The sequence below is a fragment of the Diabrotica virgifera genome, chromosome 4 (assembly GCF_917563875.1).
Source record: "Diabrotica virgifera virgifera chromosome 4, PGI_DIABVI_V3a".
Taxonomy (NCBI): domain Eukaryota; kingdom Metazoa; phylum Arthropoda; class Insecta; order Coleoptera; family Chrysomelidae; genus Diabrotica; species Diabrotica virgifera.
In genome coordinates this window covers 130,087,056-130,103,897 of record NC_065446.1, presented here as the reverse complement: position 1 = coordinate 130,103,897, position 16,842 = coordinate 130,087,056, and the positions used below count along the sequence as shown (strand labels likewise).

The following is a 16,842-nucleotide window of genomic DNA, read 5'->3' as shown; positions in this document are numbered from 1 at the left end:
GTAAAATTGTGGCTTATTTCCCATTAAAAGTAATTGACTTTAAAGTATTGTTGTACTATTCTTGATGTTTGAATAAAATTATTTTAAAACAGAGTAATAATACTATTAACTAATGTATTTTTTGCATAAAAAACAATAATTATTTTGAATAGTTTCTTGACAGGGATGAAAGTCATATCTGAGAACGGACCGGATTAGCCCATAAGCATAGCAATGGCAGCTAATCTGGAAAGCTCAACGTAGGTGGCGCTCGTGTAGTTGGAGGTCACCTCAACTTACGTCAACACTTCAAATCAATCTATTTCTAAATAGTCTATAAGTAAATATTGCATATTTCTTTGGCTGTGTGAATTAAACTTAAGAGCATAAAATCCCTCAATGTGTGCTGTGCATTTGTGCTGATGGAGAACATCAGGACACAGGTTTCCCAAAGATATTCTGATGAGAAAAAAGTGGATTGTAGCAATAAAAAGGGATAAATATGTGCTGACAATAAATGCACGTATCTGCAATAAAAAATTTGTTGAAACAGATTACGTATTGCCCCTAGATTGGACTGTAAAAAATAGAATACTTCACTATAAAATTCAGATCAAAATTTATTATAAACGCACGGATTAAGATATGCAATTTTATATACATTCACACTGTTGCCACATCTACAATCGCTTTTTATGAAGTGAAAATATATAAAAAATTATATTTGAAATAATAATATAGACAAATTTGAAATAATTCTCAAGTTCTCAATATTTTTAGTGACTAAAACATAACCTGACCAAACCTAACTTAGCGTCATCGAAAATAATATAAACAAGTTAATAACTGAACATTTAAGTGACATATTACCTTTAAGATAAGCTTTAAAATGACTAAAACATAACCTGATCAAACCTAACCTAATCAAAAATAATATAAACAAGTTAATAAGTGAAAATTAAAGTGACCTAGTACCATTCAAATATTCTTTAATGACTAAAACATAACCTGATCAAACGTAACCCTAATTTTTTCTAATTACACCTTAAATTTAAGGTCGCCTTTCACCTAGACAAACACCCAAATAATTACAGTCCCTGCTCAATTTATTAGACTCACCCTGGAAAAAGCATTTTTTTTTTTAATTTGAAGCAACTTAAAAGTATCTTCAAAGTGATACGGAACTGCTAAATGGGTTAAATAATAATTACTTAATAATCGCGCTATATACTTAAGTTAAAAATGGTAAAAATTTTTTTTGAATTGTGAAAACTTGACAGATGGTAATAGCATGGGCTAAAATGCGCAAGGACTAGAATTTTTTCAACTTTAGTTTTTTTGTTAAATTAGTGATTGGTGTTCAATTTTCGTAAAATTTGCAGTGGTGACTGTTAATATTGTTCTATATTAATGTTTATTTTTAATTTGTTTAATTTATTTTAAGATATTAATACAAATATGTTAATTTTTAAAAGACGAATATCTTGGATTTAAATTTTTTCATATGAGTGATTGTAAAAATCTGTTTGTTAAGCAAATCTCTTCTGCTACTGCTCTATTAAAAAATACCACATGTATCAAAGAGAAATAGCAAAAAAATATGGTATATCTTAATCGTCAGTTCAAAGGTTGAGCTAAAAAATTAAAGAGAAACATCCTGTTACATCGGTTTGTAGGGGGTCGGTTTGGCAGAAATATTTCAGTCACCCCCACAGGGCAACGAATTTTAAATAATTTGGCTGTAAAACACAGAATACTTACCCATAGCGATATAACCAATAAATTAGAAGAATCAGAGTGTTCAGTATCGGAGTCCAATGTACGCCGAAATTTGTACAGTATGGGATTCAAATGTCATAAGCCAGTTAAGGAACCAAAACTGTCCCCACAAATGCCCAACAAACGTTTAGTTTCGGCCAATTTGCACAAATATTATATGGCAATAGAGTTTTTATGCAAATTGGCCCATACTAAACGTTTTTTGAGCATTTGTGGTGCTAATGGGTTGTTTGCTTGGTTCCTTAACTGGCCTATGAGATTTGAATCCCATACTGTACAAATTTTGGCGTACAGTGGACTCCGATACTGAACACTCTGATTCTTCCAATTTATTCCGTATATGACTATTGGTGACTCTTCTGTGTTTTACAGAAAAATTCTTTAAAATTCGTTGCCCTCTGAGGGTGACTGCAACATTTCTGCCGTACCGACCCCTCCAAACCGATGTAACAGGATGTTTCTCTTTAAGTTTTTGACTCAACCTTCGAACTGACGATTAAGATATAGCATATTTTTTTGCTATTTCTCTTTGATACATGTAGTATTTTCTAATAGAGTAGTAACAGAAGAGATTTGCTCAACAAAAAGATCTTTACAATCACCCATATGAAAAAATTCCAATCGAAGACGTTCGTATTTTAGAAATTAACATATTTTTATTAACATCTTAAAATAAATTAAATAAATTAAAAACAAACATTAATAAAGACTAATATTAACACTTACTACTGCAAAGTTTACGAAAATTTGAACATCAACCACTAATTTAACTAAAAAACTAAAGTTGAAAAAGTAGAGTCATTGCACTCTTTTAGCCCATTCTATTACCCTCTGTCAAGTTTACACAATTCAATCAAAAAGTCTCACCATCTTTAACTTAATTATGCATCATGATTATTAAGTAATTGTTATTTAACCCATTCAGCATTTCCATACGACTTTGAATATACTTTTAAGGTGTTTCAAAGAAAAAAAACTGATACTTCTAGAGTGAGTCTAATAAATTGAGCAGGGACTGTATACTTAATTAAATTAACACATTCTATATTTCTATAAGGAATTATAATTTTTTTTAAATAAGGCAACATTGCAGAATCAAATGCGCTCAACCCATGCTTAAACCAAATTTACCCCAAATGCGCAACTGTCATGGCGGCACATAAACACAAAAATTAATGCTGAGCGTACTTATTTGGGAATTTTAAATTGATAAAAAAGTAAGGCAGATATCATATACACACTAGACTCGTGGGGGGAGTGAGTCAACACCAAATAAATACCCTCATATCTATACCCTATGAGCTATAGAAATAAAACATTGAGACGATGATTAATATAGTTCATCATTCAATGAGGGCTTCCTTTTTACCAGTAACTCTCGCATTCCTTCTCCTCAATTCGTTTTTCAATGCACAAACAGCCCAAGATCGCCATAATTTATTATTTGTTAAATCGTAATCAAAAACACCATATACAAACTACACGAATTGTCAAGACGTTGACCTCCAACTACACTAGCGCCGCCAAGCGGGATCAAATGCGTACATAGCTGCCATTAGGTACATACCCATGTGTCTAGTACGGTGACTCTTACTGTATATGACGCCATTATGATATTTGGTCAGATGGTAAATGGTAACTGACGTCTGTCATAATACTGTAGGTTATATATTATAATGTCAAATTATTGTTTTCAAATTATGTTTTATTTATTTAGTTTATATTTTCACAACAGTTTGTTTTTTCACCAACTCCACTTTCCCTGCCTTATTCTTGATTGGTCTTGTTGTATGGTAGGTTTAATTAGGCTTTAATTTTAAGAAATGTTGCTGGCTAAATTGGCACAAAAAAAGTAACTGAACATATAACAGGGTTAAAGTAGAGGTCTTGAAGGAAACTCACAGGAAAAGTGCAGCCAAGGACAGACAGATATGGAAAGATTTGGGGAAGGCCTATGTCCAAAGTTCGATAGAAGTGGGCTAACGAAGAAGAAATGGGCACAGCTCACAAAGGCCATAAAAGAGGAAAAAAAAAATAAACAAACTAGTGATGTAACGAATATTCGTATTCGCATTCGCGAATTTTTGCATATTCGCATCTGCATTCGCGAAGTTTGTACAAATATTTTGCGAATATGAATAACAAAAAATAATAATTTGAAGTTAATACCTAGTTGGTTAATAAAATCAAAATCTAATCACTTTTCATCTTTTTATCAAGAAAAGGTAACTGAACACATTCACACACGCTTCACATGTAGACACGTCTTCTTATGGAGTAAGTGACTTCATATGCAGTCGTGTCTGTGAATGTGTTAACCTCAATAATCACATTATCAGCCTTCACTTTTTTTATTACTTGGTATTATGTAATAAAGCTTTTAATTTTAAATATATGTATTTGGAAAATATAATAACAGATGAAGGAAAAACGGACATGTCAATAAAAGTTATAAAATGAAGAAGGCTACTAACGTGTATTACTCATTAAATAATACAAATTTTGGGAAATCAGAAATAGATAACAAAACTAAACTCAGAGTAAGTATACAGGGTGTTTGGTAGGTTGATGGAAATTTTTTAAGGGATAATAGGGGATGCCATTTGCAACACTTTTTGCTAATATAATATATCGCTCAAACTGTTGAGGTTTCCGAAATAAAGTTAAATTTGTCAATATTCGACAACCGTCTATTTCACGTTTAAAAATTATCTAGGCGTACTACCTCCCCGTTTTGCGAATGGAATAAAAATGTAAACCTACAACACTGACTCTTCGCTTATAATTTCCATCAGCTATCGTGATTCTCCGAACGCATAACAAACAAAAAACAATCTATCTGCTATGCTAACAAACAATCTACCTGCTATGAAGTGGTTTAACAGTTTGAGCGATACATTATTAGCAAAAAATGTTGCAAATGGCGTCCCCTATTATCCCTTAAAAAATTTCCATCAACCTACCAAACACCCTGTATGTATAACAGCATACTTAATCCGATAATGACATATGGAAGATCAAAAACTAACAATTGAACTGGTTTGGAACAAAACTTTTGCAAATGGAGCAAAAGAATCTAAGAAAGAAAGTACATTAAGCCAAAATTGGTAACAAAAAAAGGGAAGACTGAGGAAGACATGGATGGACCAAATCCATGATATAGGTCAAGGGTCACCAATTAGCGGACCGCGGTCCGCATCCGGACCGTGGGCTAGTTTTGTCCGGACCTCCATTAAATTCAAAATATAATGTTTGGCAATTTTGAAAATGTTTGGGCATGAAATTATGTACTACATTTGGGTCAACTTATGTGTGCGAAGCCGCTTTATCAGGAATGATTTTTATTAAAAATCGGTACCTATAGATCTCAGCTAACATATATGAATATCTCAACTTCCTAATGAGAATCAGTTGCACTAAACTCACTCCAAACTTCAAACAGGCTATACATAATAAAAAATTTCATTTTTCTCACTGTTAATTTAATTTTGTAAAGAGGTTTTTTTAACGAAAACAATTTTTAAACAAATTTAAAATTACGTTTTTGGCCCGAAAGATATATTTTTAGGTTTCTTGGGTAATTCTAAACAAAAAATGTCTCTTGTTATATTTCTCAAAAGTTAATAGCTTTCAAGTTAGAAGCGATTTAAAATCTGAAAAATGCTAAAAAACGCAAAATATTTTTTATGCTTGAAAACATATATATTTATGTGAATTATTAGTTTTCAGGTGGTCAAGTACTTGAATTGAAGTTTATACATTTAATTTCAAGATGTCAACGAGTAATCAGGGCTGATTTCAATATAGACCGTATTTTTCAGATTTTAAATCGCTTCTAACTCGAAAGCTATTAACTTTTGAGAAATATAACAAGAGACATTTTTTGTTTAGAATTACCCAAGAAACCTAAAAATATATTTTTCGGGCCAAAATTACGTTTTTATGTACGTATACATATTATGTATACATACTTATGCAAAAAATTCCCAACAAATACTTGACATTTATTAAAATCTATAATTTATTATAACCATAGTTGTTTTTAATAATTTATTTATTTATTCAATTAATTATTGCCAATGTGCTAATTAAATACTCCAATCACATAGTACAATATGCATCATAAGTAAAGTGCAACGCGCCACTGGACTTAAGGGTCGAAAAGATGTGCATAATTAACAATAAAAACATCGGTTTATATTAAAACAAGCCACGATTACTCGTCAGAATCTTGAAGTTTAATGTTTAAATTTCAATTTTGGCACAACCGCAAAAATAATAATTTAAGTGTTCAAAGCTTTGAAAATGTTTATTTCCGCATTTTTCATATATAAAATCGCTTAAAACTCGAAATCTATCAAGTTTTGAGAAAATAACAGAAGATTTTTGTTGTTTAAGATGACCCAAAATGCTAAAAACATATGCTAAAAATGTGATGTTTTGAATTTAAAAAAAAAATTTGATAAACAATTTCTGCCCAAAAGTTTCGCCTGGAACCCTTCTGATTTGTTTATAGGGATTCTTTTTTATCAAGAATCCGCCCAGGAACCGAATCAGAGAACAACCGGACACAGGTGGCATTAAGTCCGGACCGCAGAAGTGTCATAGGTTTTCGAAATGGACCCTCGGGGAAACCAATTGGTGACCCCTGATATAGGTGAATGGTACTAAGGTAGTCACTTGAGGACACTTTGTCCTTTGACCCCTGACAACATGTCTAAACGTAACAATGACAAAAAAAGTGTTCGTGTTCTCATTATTCATTCATCTACAACGTTTAGTCTGTTTATATATATCTTTGTTTGTATCTTTGTTTCACATTCTTAAAGACAAAGAGAAACACTGTAGGCTGTAGCAACTTTGGTAAATAAACATGTGTGTTTTATTTGGCAACAGCACTGTCCTGTCAAACTTGAAGATAGCGAAAAAACTTATATATACAGTGTGACCCATTTAGATTGGAAACACCTCTATAAAATTTGAAGTTGTTAACTGATTTAAACCAAATTTTTTTTAATGTCATGTAATAAAAGGTCTATTGCGGGACAAAATATGAAATATTTAGTTAAATTTTCAGGGCATTCTACGATACTTTTTCTTCGTCAAAAATGAAGAACTTGTATTAGCGATTTTTTTATTAAAAATTTTTTTTTAGATTTTTTTATTAAAAAAATTTCTACGCCACTGGATTTAGAGTGGCTTCAAAAGCTATGACAAAAATTTCATTAAAATATATTTATTAATAACGAAGTTATGACAACTTAAAATTTTAAAACTCACTAAGCTATGAGTCAAAAAAGAACACCCTGTATCAACAGATAACCATAAAACTATTTTTCAAATAATTTTAATATTAATAATTAACAAGATACTTTTTCTTCGTCGAAAATGGAGAATTTGTATTAGCGATTTTTTTATTAACCTTTCAGAGTTAACGTGCGGACTATGATTCCGCTTGTCTAAATATTTGTCGATTTCTGACGATTAATTATGATCTCGGTTGTGGCGTGCTCGCTAGCTTCAAGTGAGGGGATACTCTATTCAGTACTGTTGTGAGAATTGTCTTAGTGCGTTTAGTTCTGCTGCTATATTGACTTGCGGAACGTGAGTCCGCACGTTATACAAGTTGTCACAAATCTTCAGGTACGATTCAATTTTAAAATATTTTGTTTTTAGGGTAAATATAAAAATATTTATGTAGTTTATAACTGGGAGTGATCTACTGATTACGTCTTCTGTATATTTGATTGATATAAACTTATTTTTGTTACAGATTTTTTAAGATGAATTTCGAAAAGCAACTAGGACTAGCATATCGTGAAAAGCTGCATGCGGAATTTCTCTCTGATTCTGAGGCAGAAGCTAAACCTGACGATGATGATGTTAGTTTGGAAGAAGATTATGAAGAAGTACAGGACCACGATACCGACATGGAAGAAGACATTGAGGAGAAAATCTTAGAATCTCCGAAGACAGCAGCGAAGATTGACTGATTTCCGTTCATTCATGTATCTACTTTGCGCAGCTCAAACATTTGTTTTTTATTTAGTCATTGTTTAGTTTCTTGTTTTGTTTTTTTATTTCTTGTTTTGTTTTTTTTTATTTCCACGGGACAAGCCCAATAAAGTTACAATTGTTTACAAATTTTGGAACAATTTAGTATACTAAATATAAGTCATATATATATAACACATAAAATATAATAGTTAAAACAGAGTGAACATAAATAATATAAATTACATACAGAACAAATTAGAAACAGACTGGTAAAGGTGGACATAACAAAACAATTAAGAGGCAATATTAATTTGTTGTAAGTCGCGTATAAATTGGTTGGGTGTGGAACTAAAATTAAGCCTCTCCGTATTTTGATTTGCTAGACGTAACATTCTAGTTATAGGTTCATTGAGGCCATAATTACATCGATGAAATGGTACATGAAAAGTGGTTTCGACTGCATTTCGAGTACTGTATGAAGGAACTTTAAAACCAACCTTAGACAATAAATAATGACTATTTGCTGTACCATTTAACAAACTATATAGAATTTTCAAATCATGGTGATAACGACGTTCTTCCAGGGTATTGATATTTATAAATGCTCTAATTTCGTCATAACTGTAAAACCTGTTACTCCCAGTAATAGCTCTAATTTTAAATCCCAAAAACCTAAGGAATTTGTTTTGGACCTTTTCAATTTTTTCTGCGTAAACATTATAGTAAGGTGACCAAATACTACAACAGTATTCCAAGTAAGGTCTAACAAGAGAACAGTATAACAATTTCAGGGTATTGGGATTTTTAAAATCATAGCAGTTTCGTTTCATGAAGCCAGTACATCCATTATAAAAACTAATTCGAATACTTTGGAAGCGTTAAGATATTTTATTTTTTGCAGCAAAACGGCGCCTCGTATGAAAAAATGATAAGATAGTTTTATTATCGCAAATTGAATGAGGAATTTAAAAAAGATTGTTAATTTGAAATGTCAGTGGCGTACTATCCTTTTTTCTTTGAAAAGTTCAGACCATTACCCCTAAGCGCGCCAATGATGAATATCAAATCCTTAATTGTATGTCAAAACATGCACAATAACTACCTCTTAAAACCCGCCAAGTTTTATTGCAATGTTGCCAGTAGTTTCGGCAAAATCGTAAAAAATGTGTAAAATTTTGTTTTCTTCCACATACTGTATCTTGAAAATGGATGGTGTTACAAAAAAATTTTATTAAGCAAACCCCAATTCTTTTTAAATTTTTTAACTGTTCCAGTGACGGTGTTACCTTTTTTGAAAAATATGTATAAAATTGTATCAAAAAACGAAAAAAAAAAAGAAAAAATGCGGTTTTTTATTTTTGAAGGTGCGTTTCACCAATTTTAAAAATTTGAAAAAATTCAGGGTGAAATATTATGCAAAAATACACGTTATATATTTTTTTCGTGAAAACTAATGTCTTAGTTATTTTTTTATACTCATTTAAAATTTTAAAATCATTCTAAAATTTAAATTTTCCGCCAAAAATAAAAAAATTTTTCGCACAGAACTTTTTAAATCTTACAAATTTTTTATTTAAAGTTTTTCGCTAGTTCTCGATGCAGCTGAAATAAAAAATAAAAACATAAAAAGCCTAATTAGGCTCTAGGTGGGTCACATGACCACCTAGGGGGTTAAAAATTTCAGAAAGTTAGTTTTACTATATATGCTAAACAGTGACCTATATGGAATTCGAATCGAGTTGGGGGTACTTTTCATCATCTTACCCGGCTAGGCCCTTTGTTTGCAAATGTTTTTTTTTGTCTTTATATTTAAACAATTGACAAGTTCTCAGACCGTTTTTCCGAAAATATTTGTTTTTTGGACCTTTTCTGGATGTGCGGACTGTGAGTCCACACGTTACACTTTATGTACCATCATACCACGTTATCTCTGAAAGGTTAAAAAAATTTCTACGCCACTGGATTTAGAGTGGCTTCAAACAGCTATGACAAAAATTTCATTTTAACCATTTTTTTGTTTAGTAGTGGTTTATTATTAAAATTATTTGAAAAATAATTAGTTTTATGGTTATCTGCTGATACAGGATGTTCTTTGTTGACTTGTAGCTTAGTGAGTTTTAAAATTTTAAGTTGTCATAACTTCGTTATTATTAAATAGAGTTTAATGAAATTTTTGTCATAGCTATTTGAAGCCACTCCAAATCCAGTGGCGTAGAAATATTTTTAATAGAAAATCGCTAATACAAATTCTCCATTTTCGACGAAGAAAAAGTATGGTAGAATGCCCTGAAAATTTAACTAAATATTTCATATTTTGTACCGCAATAGACGTTTTATTACATGACATTAAAAAAAAATTTGGTTAAAATCGGTTAACAACTTCAAATTCTATAGAGGTGTTTCCTAAATGGGTCACACTGTATGTATGAGGAAAAATTTGTATAATTTTTTGCCGTTAAGTTTGTACCGTTGGGTTATGATGCCATTAAATCTATGACGTGCATTCCTAATTGTTTGACTTCTTCTTCTTCTACGGCACTACAGCCCAAATTGAGCCTTGGCCTCCTTTGTTTTTTTGCCTCTACCCTTGCGGGTCTGTGGCTGCTCTTCTCCATACATGGACTCATAAAAGGGCTTGTGCATCGCTGTTTACTGTGTCTTCCCAGTGCTTTCTTGGCTTTCCAACCGGTCTCTTTCCCTGCATTCTAGCATTCAGTGCTCTTTTTGACTACTAGTTTATAAACTGAATAAAATAAGAAAAAACACAAATTTGACATGACTACATGACTAATAAGTTAAAATAGAGTAGTATTGAAAGAAAAATAAATATTTAATGTGATATTTACTACATTGGAATATTTGCAGTCGATTTTAGGTTAAATTTTCACTAAGTGTGTGAAATGAATTTTAACATGCAGATATGTTAAAGAAATCTGTAATTGCCAGAGATTGAAAATAATGTAAAGAAAAATGTTCCCTTTAAACTAAAGCTAAAATCTACAAACATTATTGTACATACTATTCAACATGCTAGACATATCCTTAATTTTCTTAAAATTTCTGATTTGTTTAATAGTATTTGTAAGTTCTTCATAGCGCTTTTCTTTCGCTGATCTTACTACACGTTTTACCTCCTCCTCATCGTCACTGAACTAAAAAGAATCACATGTAAAAAACACTATAAAAGTTGACACTAAGAATACTTACAGTATAAGCTGGTACTTGGGGACGTTGGATAATCTCTTCTTCGGATGAGCTATCCGAATCTGAATCGGATCCAGCGAAAAATCTACTCATTTTTACTGTTTTCCCTTATTATAATCTAAAAAAAAAACATAAATTGAAGTAAAATAGATGTACTAAAGGGAAAGTGAGGCAAGTAAACACGAATGCGGTGCAATATTATTATTTTGAAAAGCAAAACAACTCTATAGATTCACTATGAAAGAGTATGTTATGCCTTTTGAATAAATATTAAATATTTTTAGTACTTACAACACTAAATAAACTTTTCTCGAATTTTGGAAAATACCTCACATATGCAACGTGAGTTAAAAGAGCGAGGTGACATTAGTCATTGTCTTGTCATTTGTCAAATCCTAAGTGTCAACTGTCATACACAGACTCGTTGGTAGCAGAGACATGTAACAGATAGACTTGGCATGGACTTGGTTAAAAAGATTTAGGCCCGGTCTTTTCACCTCCGAATAAATATGCTCTTATCTGGCAGTTAGCTATCTGGAGGATAAATATTTATTCGCCAGATAAAATGTACCCGTCTTTTCACGTCAATTTATGTTCCAGTTAGTTATCCGGTAGATAAGCTTAAAAGTAAGTTTGGATTCCGAACACACCTGACTTTTATGTTTATTTTTATAATTTCAGCCATAGAGGTATATATTAACATAGAGGGAGCCTACCTTCCGCGCTTCCTGACGACAGGATCTCTGGGATTGGTTTGCTGCATCTCCTTCTAACACATTGTATCAAGAAACTATAATCACATTCAGTTTGAATATAGGCACGGAAGAGGAGGACAACTGTAGCAGCTTTACTGTGCGTAAGACTGAAACAGCACTAATCCAAATAAAAAAGATGGTGTCGTCACTTCGCTCTGAATGACACTCTCTCTATGCTAATATTTAACTCTATGATTTCAGCTTTAACTTAACCTAACATAATTAGATTCAAAGTATTTCAAAGATGATTTTATCGATTTTATTTCCATTTTGGAAGAAGGAATGAAGGAAATGTAAGTAAATCAAAGAATTACAACTTAAAAAAATAGGTATACAAAGTCATAAGGTTTAGAAATACATATCCATATTTTAATCAGACAACAATATTGTTTTAGAAGGAAAACATTGATTATGCTGAAATAGTTTACTGGAGAGCTTGAACCAGTCCTGGATTTGTCAATAGGCCATATAGGCCGCGGCCTATGGGCGGCAGCGTCTTAGGGGCGGCAGATTTTACAGGAAGCTCACTTAATTATAGAGAATAAAGGTCAAACAAGTTCACAGGTTGTCTCATGGTTTTTTATACTAATACGTTAAATTCTCATAGAAACTCACATATCGAAAATTATCAATCCTAGGTATTTTTACCGTTTTTATCTACATAATAATATACTAATAATATCTACTATACTATTATTGTGTGACTGTATCTGACTGATGGATAACCTGATTCTGACACCGAAATACCTTCAACAAGTAAGTGTTATTCAAAGTCAGATAACGAAGAAGTGGCTATAGTTACGACATCAACTGAAATTCATTCAATAACAAAACTAAACACAGATCCAGCCTTATGGGAAATAAACGATTTAACGAGAGATATTATTGCCAGAAATGGTTTTGAACAAAACAAGTCCTGTGATTTCACAAAAAGTGGAAGAATGTATTCCGATCATCGCCGTTATTTACCAAAAAATATATTTTACAGAAAAATGAAGAATAATGAAGTTAAAGAAAGGAATTGGCTCGTCTATTCGGAAAGCAAAAGCTCGGTATTTTGTGGACCCTGTATGGCCTTTGGATCTTTTGAGAACAAGACACAGTTTGACGAGCAAGGCTTCAATGATTGGAAGAATGCAGAAGTTCGAGTAGCTCAACACGAAAACTCTCCAAGTCATAAATCATGCATTCTCGCTTTAAGAGCTAGAAGTGTGATTCACGGCAATATCCAATCTTCCTTAACTATCCAACTTAACGAAGAAATTTCTTACTGGAAGAACATTTTAAAGAGGGTTGTTGCTGTTATAAAAGGATTAGCTTCTGGAGGTCTCGCTTTTAGAGGAAGTAATGAAAAGTATGGTGACCAGCATAGTGGAAATTACATTATGCTTCTGGAATTAATAGCAGAATTTGACCCATTACTAGCTAAACACATTGAAAGATATGCAAACCAAGGATCAGGAACAACTAGTTACCTATCGAAAACTGTTTGTGACGAATTTATTTCTTTAATGGCTGAAAAAGTATTAATATACATTAGTAATGAGATAAAAAAAGCAAAGTACTTTTCTTTGATTGTGGACTCAACACCGGATGCAGCACATATAGATCAGCTAACGCTTGTCATTCGATATGTTTTAGATAACGGAGAACCATGTGAAAGATTTATCAAATTCTTACCTTCTGTAGGACACAAAGCTCAAGAAATGTTTGATGCCATTACTATAGAGCTAGAACAGTTAAACATTAATCTCAAAGATTGCCGTGGTCAATCTTATGATAATGCCTCTAACATGTCAGGGATTTACAATGGTTTACAAGCTAAAATTCAAGAACAAGCACCATTTGCCATGTTTGTTCCTTGTGCAGCTCATTCACTGAATTTGGTGGGAACCTCGGCCGCTGAGTCTTGTCCAGAAGCCTGCCGCTTTTTCATGTTGCTGGAGGAGGTATATACTTTCTTCGTGAAGTCAACCGAACGTTGGAAAAAACTGATAAATGAGATAGGAAGAGGAAAGAGGCTCAAGAGAGTGAATCTAACTCGTTGGTCGGCTAGAGCAGATGCCTGTAAAAGTCTAAGAGATTCTTGGGATGAAGTAGTAACAGTTTTAAAAATTATTGAAAATGACACTACAGAGAAACCCGTCCCGCGAAATGAGGCAAAAGGAATTCGCATTAAATTAGAAAAACTTGAAACTGCTTTCATGGTCGTATTTTGGAATGCTATTTTGGAGAGATTAAATAAAGTGAGTATTCAGATTCAGAGCTCATCTGTAGATGTTTTGACGGTATCTGATCTCTATGGATCTCTAGTAGAGTTTACAATAGCAGAACGAGACAACTTTGACTATTTTGAAGAAAAAGCAATTGAGATGAGCGCTCTTAAGCAATATCAAGGTGAAATAAAGAGGCAACCTAAAAGAAAAAAAATGACGGATGAAACATCGAATGAAGAACCTGAAACACCCTACGGCTCCAGAGATTTTTTCAGAGTGGACACCTTTTTGGTCATCCTTGATAGACTGAGGGCTGAAATAGAGAGAAGGCATGATGCTTACTTAAACTTTAAAGAAAAGTTTTTATTTTTAACAAAAATTACTGAATTTTCAACACAAATAGTTACCGAAAAAGCCCAGTCGCTGGTGAAATATTATACCAATGATTTAGAGAAAGATTTGGTTCAAGAATGTGTGCATTTTCACAGTTACATTTCCTCTAGTAATGTTGCAGAATGTGCAGTGAAGCCTAGATCAAACTCATTGCTCAGTCTCTCAACGTTTTTGAGGAATCACTCGCTGTCTAATGTTTACCCTAACTTAGATATAGTTCTCCGCATCGCACTTTCGACTCCGGCTACGAATTGCTCTGGGGAAAGAAGTTTTTCCTGTTTAAAACGAGTAAAAAATTATCAAAGGTCTTCATTGTCTCAAGAAAAAATGAATTCTTTGGCTCTTCTCTACATAGAAGCAGAGATAATGAACACTATAAACTATGATGATATTATAAATGATTTTGCTATTAAAAAGTCCCGTAAAAAATTGTAATTATTGTTTCCTTAAGCCCTTCCTAATGACTAATTCATTATTTTGATCAACCTTAGTTCGTTTCTTACTACATATGGAAAATTATTATTTTAGTAAGGTACATGGGGCGGCGCAAATAAAGTGGCCTACACTCGTAAACAATATAAATCCGGCACTGGCTTGAACAAGAGGTAAATCCATTTTAAATTAGAGGAAAACTGTTGATTTGTATGTAAAATAGAAGACAAAGACAAGTTTAAATAAAGACAAGTTAGCTAATGAAACAGATGCAGTGGTAATTTTGTTTACATAATTATATATGTACATATTATATGATTATTAATATTAGGTTTGTTCTAGCAAACAGTCAAACTAGTCAGAAACCGTCAGCAATTAGTTGCTCAGTGAGACAACATAATACAGTCACCAGTGCTATCCCCTATCTACTCGCGCTGGTCGACTATTCGCTGATGGTTTCAAACCGTTTGAAATTGATGCTAGAACAAACCTAATGACTGTTCAATGATGTAAAAATTTGTTAATGTGGGGAAAACTTTTATTTAAATTCAATACTATATTTCTGTAAATATCATGCAATATGGCAAAACTTGATGTTACGTCTGATTTTAGCCATAATGAGATTATTTGCTTGATATGCTATTTAGTAACATTTCTTCAAGTTGGTATAGTTTGGTATGTGTATGATGAAGGTAAAACCCCCTTTGTCCCACATGTCCCCTTTTAACTTACAGTAGAACCCTAATTATCCGTGCTATGATTTTCTATTACTCAAGTTGCATTTTTGAGGTTTTATCAACATAGCGTCATTGTAAGTCACTTAACGGAAACTCTATATGACGAAAGAGAGACTCATAATGAAAGATTTATTTTTTCTGTTATCTTTTTATGGTAGGTACATAATATTATAATATGTATGTGTATACGTACTTATTATACATAAGAAATACATGTTCGGATTATCAGTGCCACCTTCGGTCCCGAGGAGCACGGATAATCTGGATTCTACTGTATTAGGTAGGCCAGAACTTGATATATTACTTGATTTCTTATGTTGATTACTTTTCGTTTTTGGGTTGACAAAACATGATTTAAACTTTCAAAATGCCCTCCTGAAAAATTAGGCTAGATGGACATATCAATCATTGTCAAAACGCTACAGATTTATAATCCATCCAACTGGTATATTGAATAGTAAACTAGGGATAAACCAACTATGTATATCAAAACACAATATTTTAAAGATTGGATAATTTACATGGTAAATTGAAGAATCCCAATAACAAGAATAAAACCTAATTTTAATATTTGTTATGGGTCATTCCACGAACATACGCCTGTTTTGGATTACTTCGACAACGAATATTTTACGTTGCAAAATAAGAAGAACAAAAGTAAATTGCAAATTACATTGTTATTTATTGGAATAATTATTAGTGCCATTTACTTTCGTACTTCTTAGGTTGCACAGTAAAATATTCGTTGTCGAAATAATCCAAAACAGGCGTATGTTCGTGGAATGGCCCATAGTAGATATCTTTCACTTTTCTAAATAAAAAAAATTGGTTACAGATATGACAAACACCTAGAAGATGGAATCCTGTGTTCTCAAAGAAAAAGCTAGTTCCAGAAATAAGCTACCAATAATAAACTAGAGAATGTATTACAAGAAAGAACAACGCTAATACCCAACATAGCTCAATTGCTTCAGATAGAAAAAGAGGAGGAAAGGGTAGAACACAAGCGTGCCAGAGAAAATTAAAGGGCAGAAGAGACACAAAAATTCATTGATTTATTAAATTTAATAATTAAATTATACAAAGGACAATTAAATAAAGAATAAAAAATTATACATGTATATTAATGATCCTTCTATTTCCCCATAAAGCTTGTTACTGACCAGGAGGTATACTATAATAGATATATTACATCTCATATTGCTCACTATAATAATGAGTGAGCCTGCATAAACGGAACCATAATATACATTAGGTATAGTTCCGTGTATGCAGCCTCACTCATTACTATAGTGAGTGATATGAGATATATTTAAGTATAGTTCCCCGTGCGTGACAAGCTTAACACAA

The 16,842-nt window shown here is 32.3% G+C and overlaps 1 protein-coding gene and 2 long non-coding RNA genes across 3 annotated transcripts in view; 2 read left to right on the top strand and 1 right to left on the bottom strand.

Moving 5' to 3' along the window:
- The window catches only part of LOC126883928 (eukaryotic translation initiation factor 3 subunit C), a 44,685-nt gene extending 33,297 nt beyond the window's left edge, over nucleotides 1-11,388 (bottom strand). The window contains exons 1-3 of the mRNA XM_050649704.1: nucleotides 11,251-11,388; nucleotides 10,963-11,077; nucleotides 10,775-10,907 (exon numbers count right to left, since the gene is read on the bottom strand). Of these exons, the coding sequence (XP_050505661.1) occupies nucleotides 10,775-10,907; nucleotides 10,963-11,052 (223 nt within the window). The 5' untranslated portion in view covers nucleotides 11,053-11,077; nucleotides 11,251-11,388. The remainder of the gene's footprint in view (nucleotides 1-10,774; nucleotides 10,908-10,962; nucleotides 11,078-11,250) is intronic.
- A 45-nt stretch (nucleotides 11,389-11,433) lies between these two features.
- LOC126883929 (uncharacterized) lies at nucleotides 11,434-12,160 on the top strand. Its single transcript, XR_007697763.1, has 3 exons — nucleotides 11,434-11,586; nucleotides 11,916-12,007; nucleotides 12,110-12,160. It is a non-coding gene; the product is annotated as an uncharacterized LOC126883929 (long non-coding RNA).
- Nucleotides 12,161-14,927: 2,767 nt separating this feature from the next.
- LOC126883930 (uncharacterized) lies at nucleotides 14,928-16,605 on the top strand. The gene is made up of 2 exons (XR_007697764.1): nucleotides 14,928-15,032; nucleotides 16,328-16,605. It is a non-coding gene; the product is annotated as an uncharacterized LOC126883930 (long non-coding RNA).
- The last annotated feature ends 237 nt before the right edge of the window (nucleotides 16,606-16,842 follow it).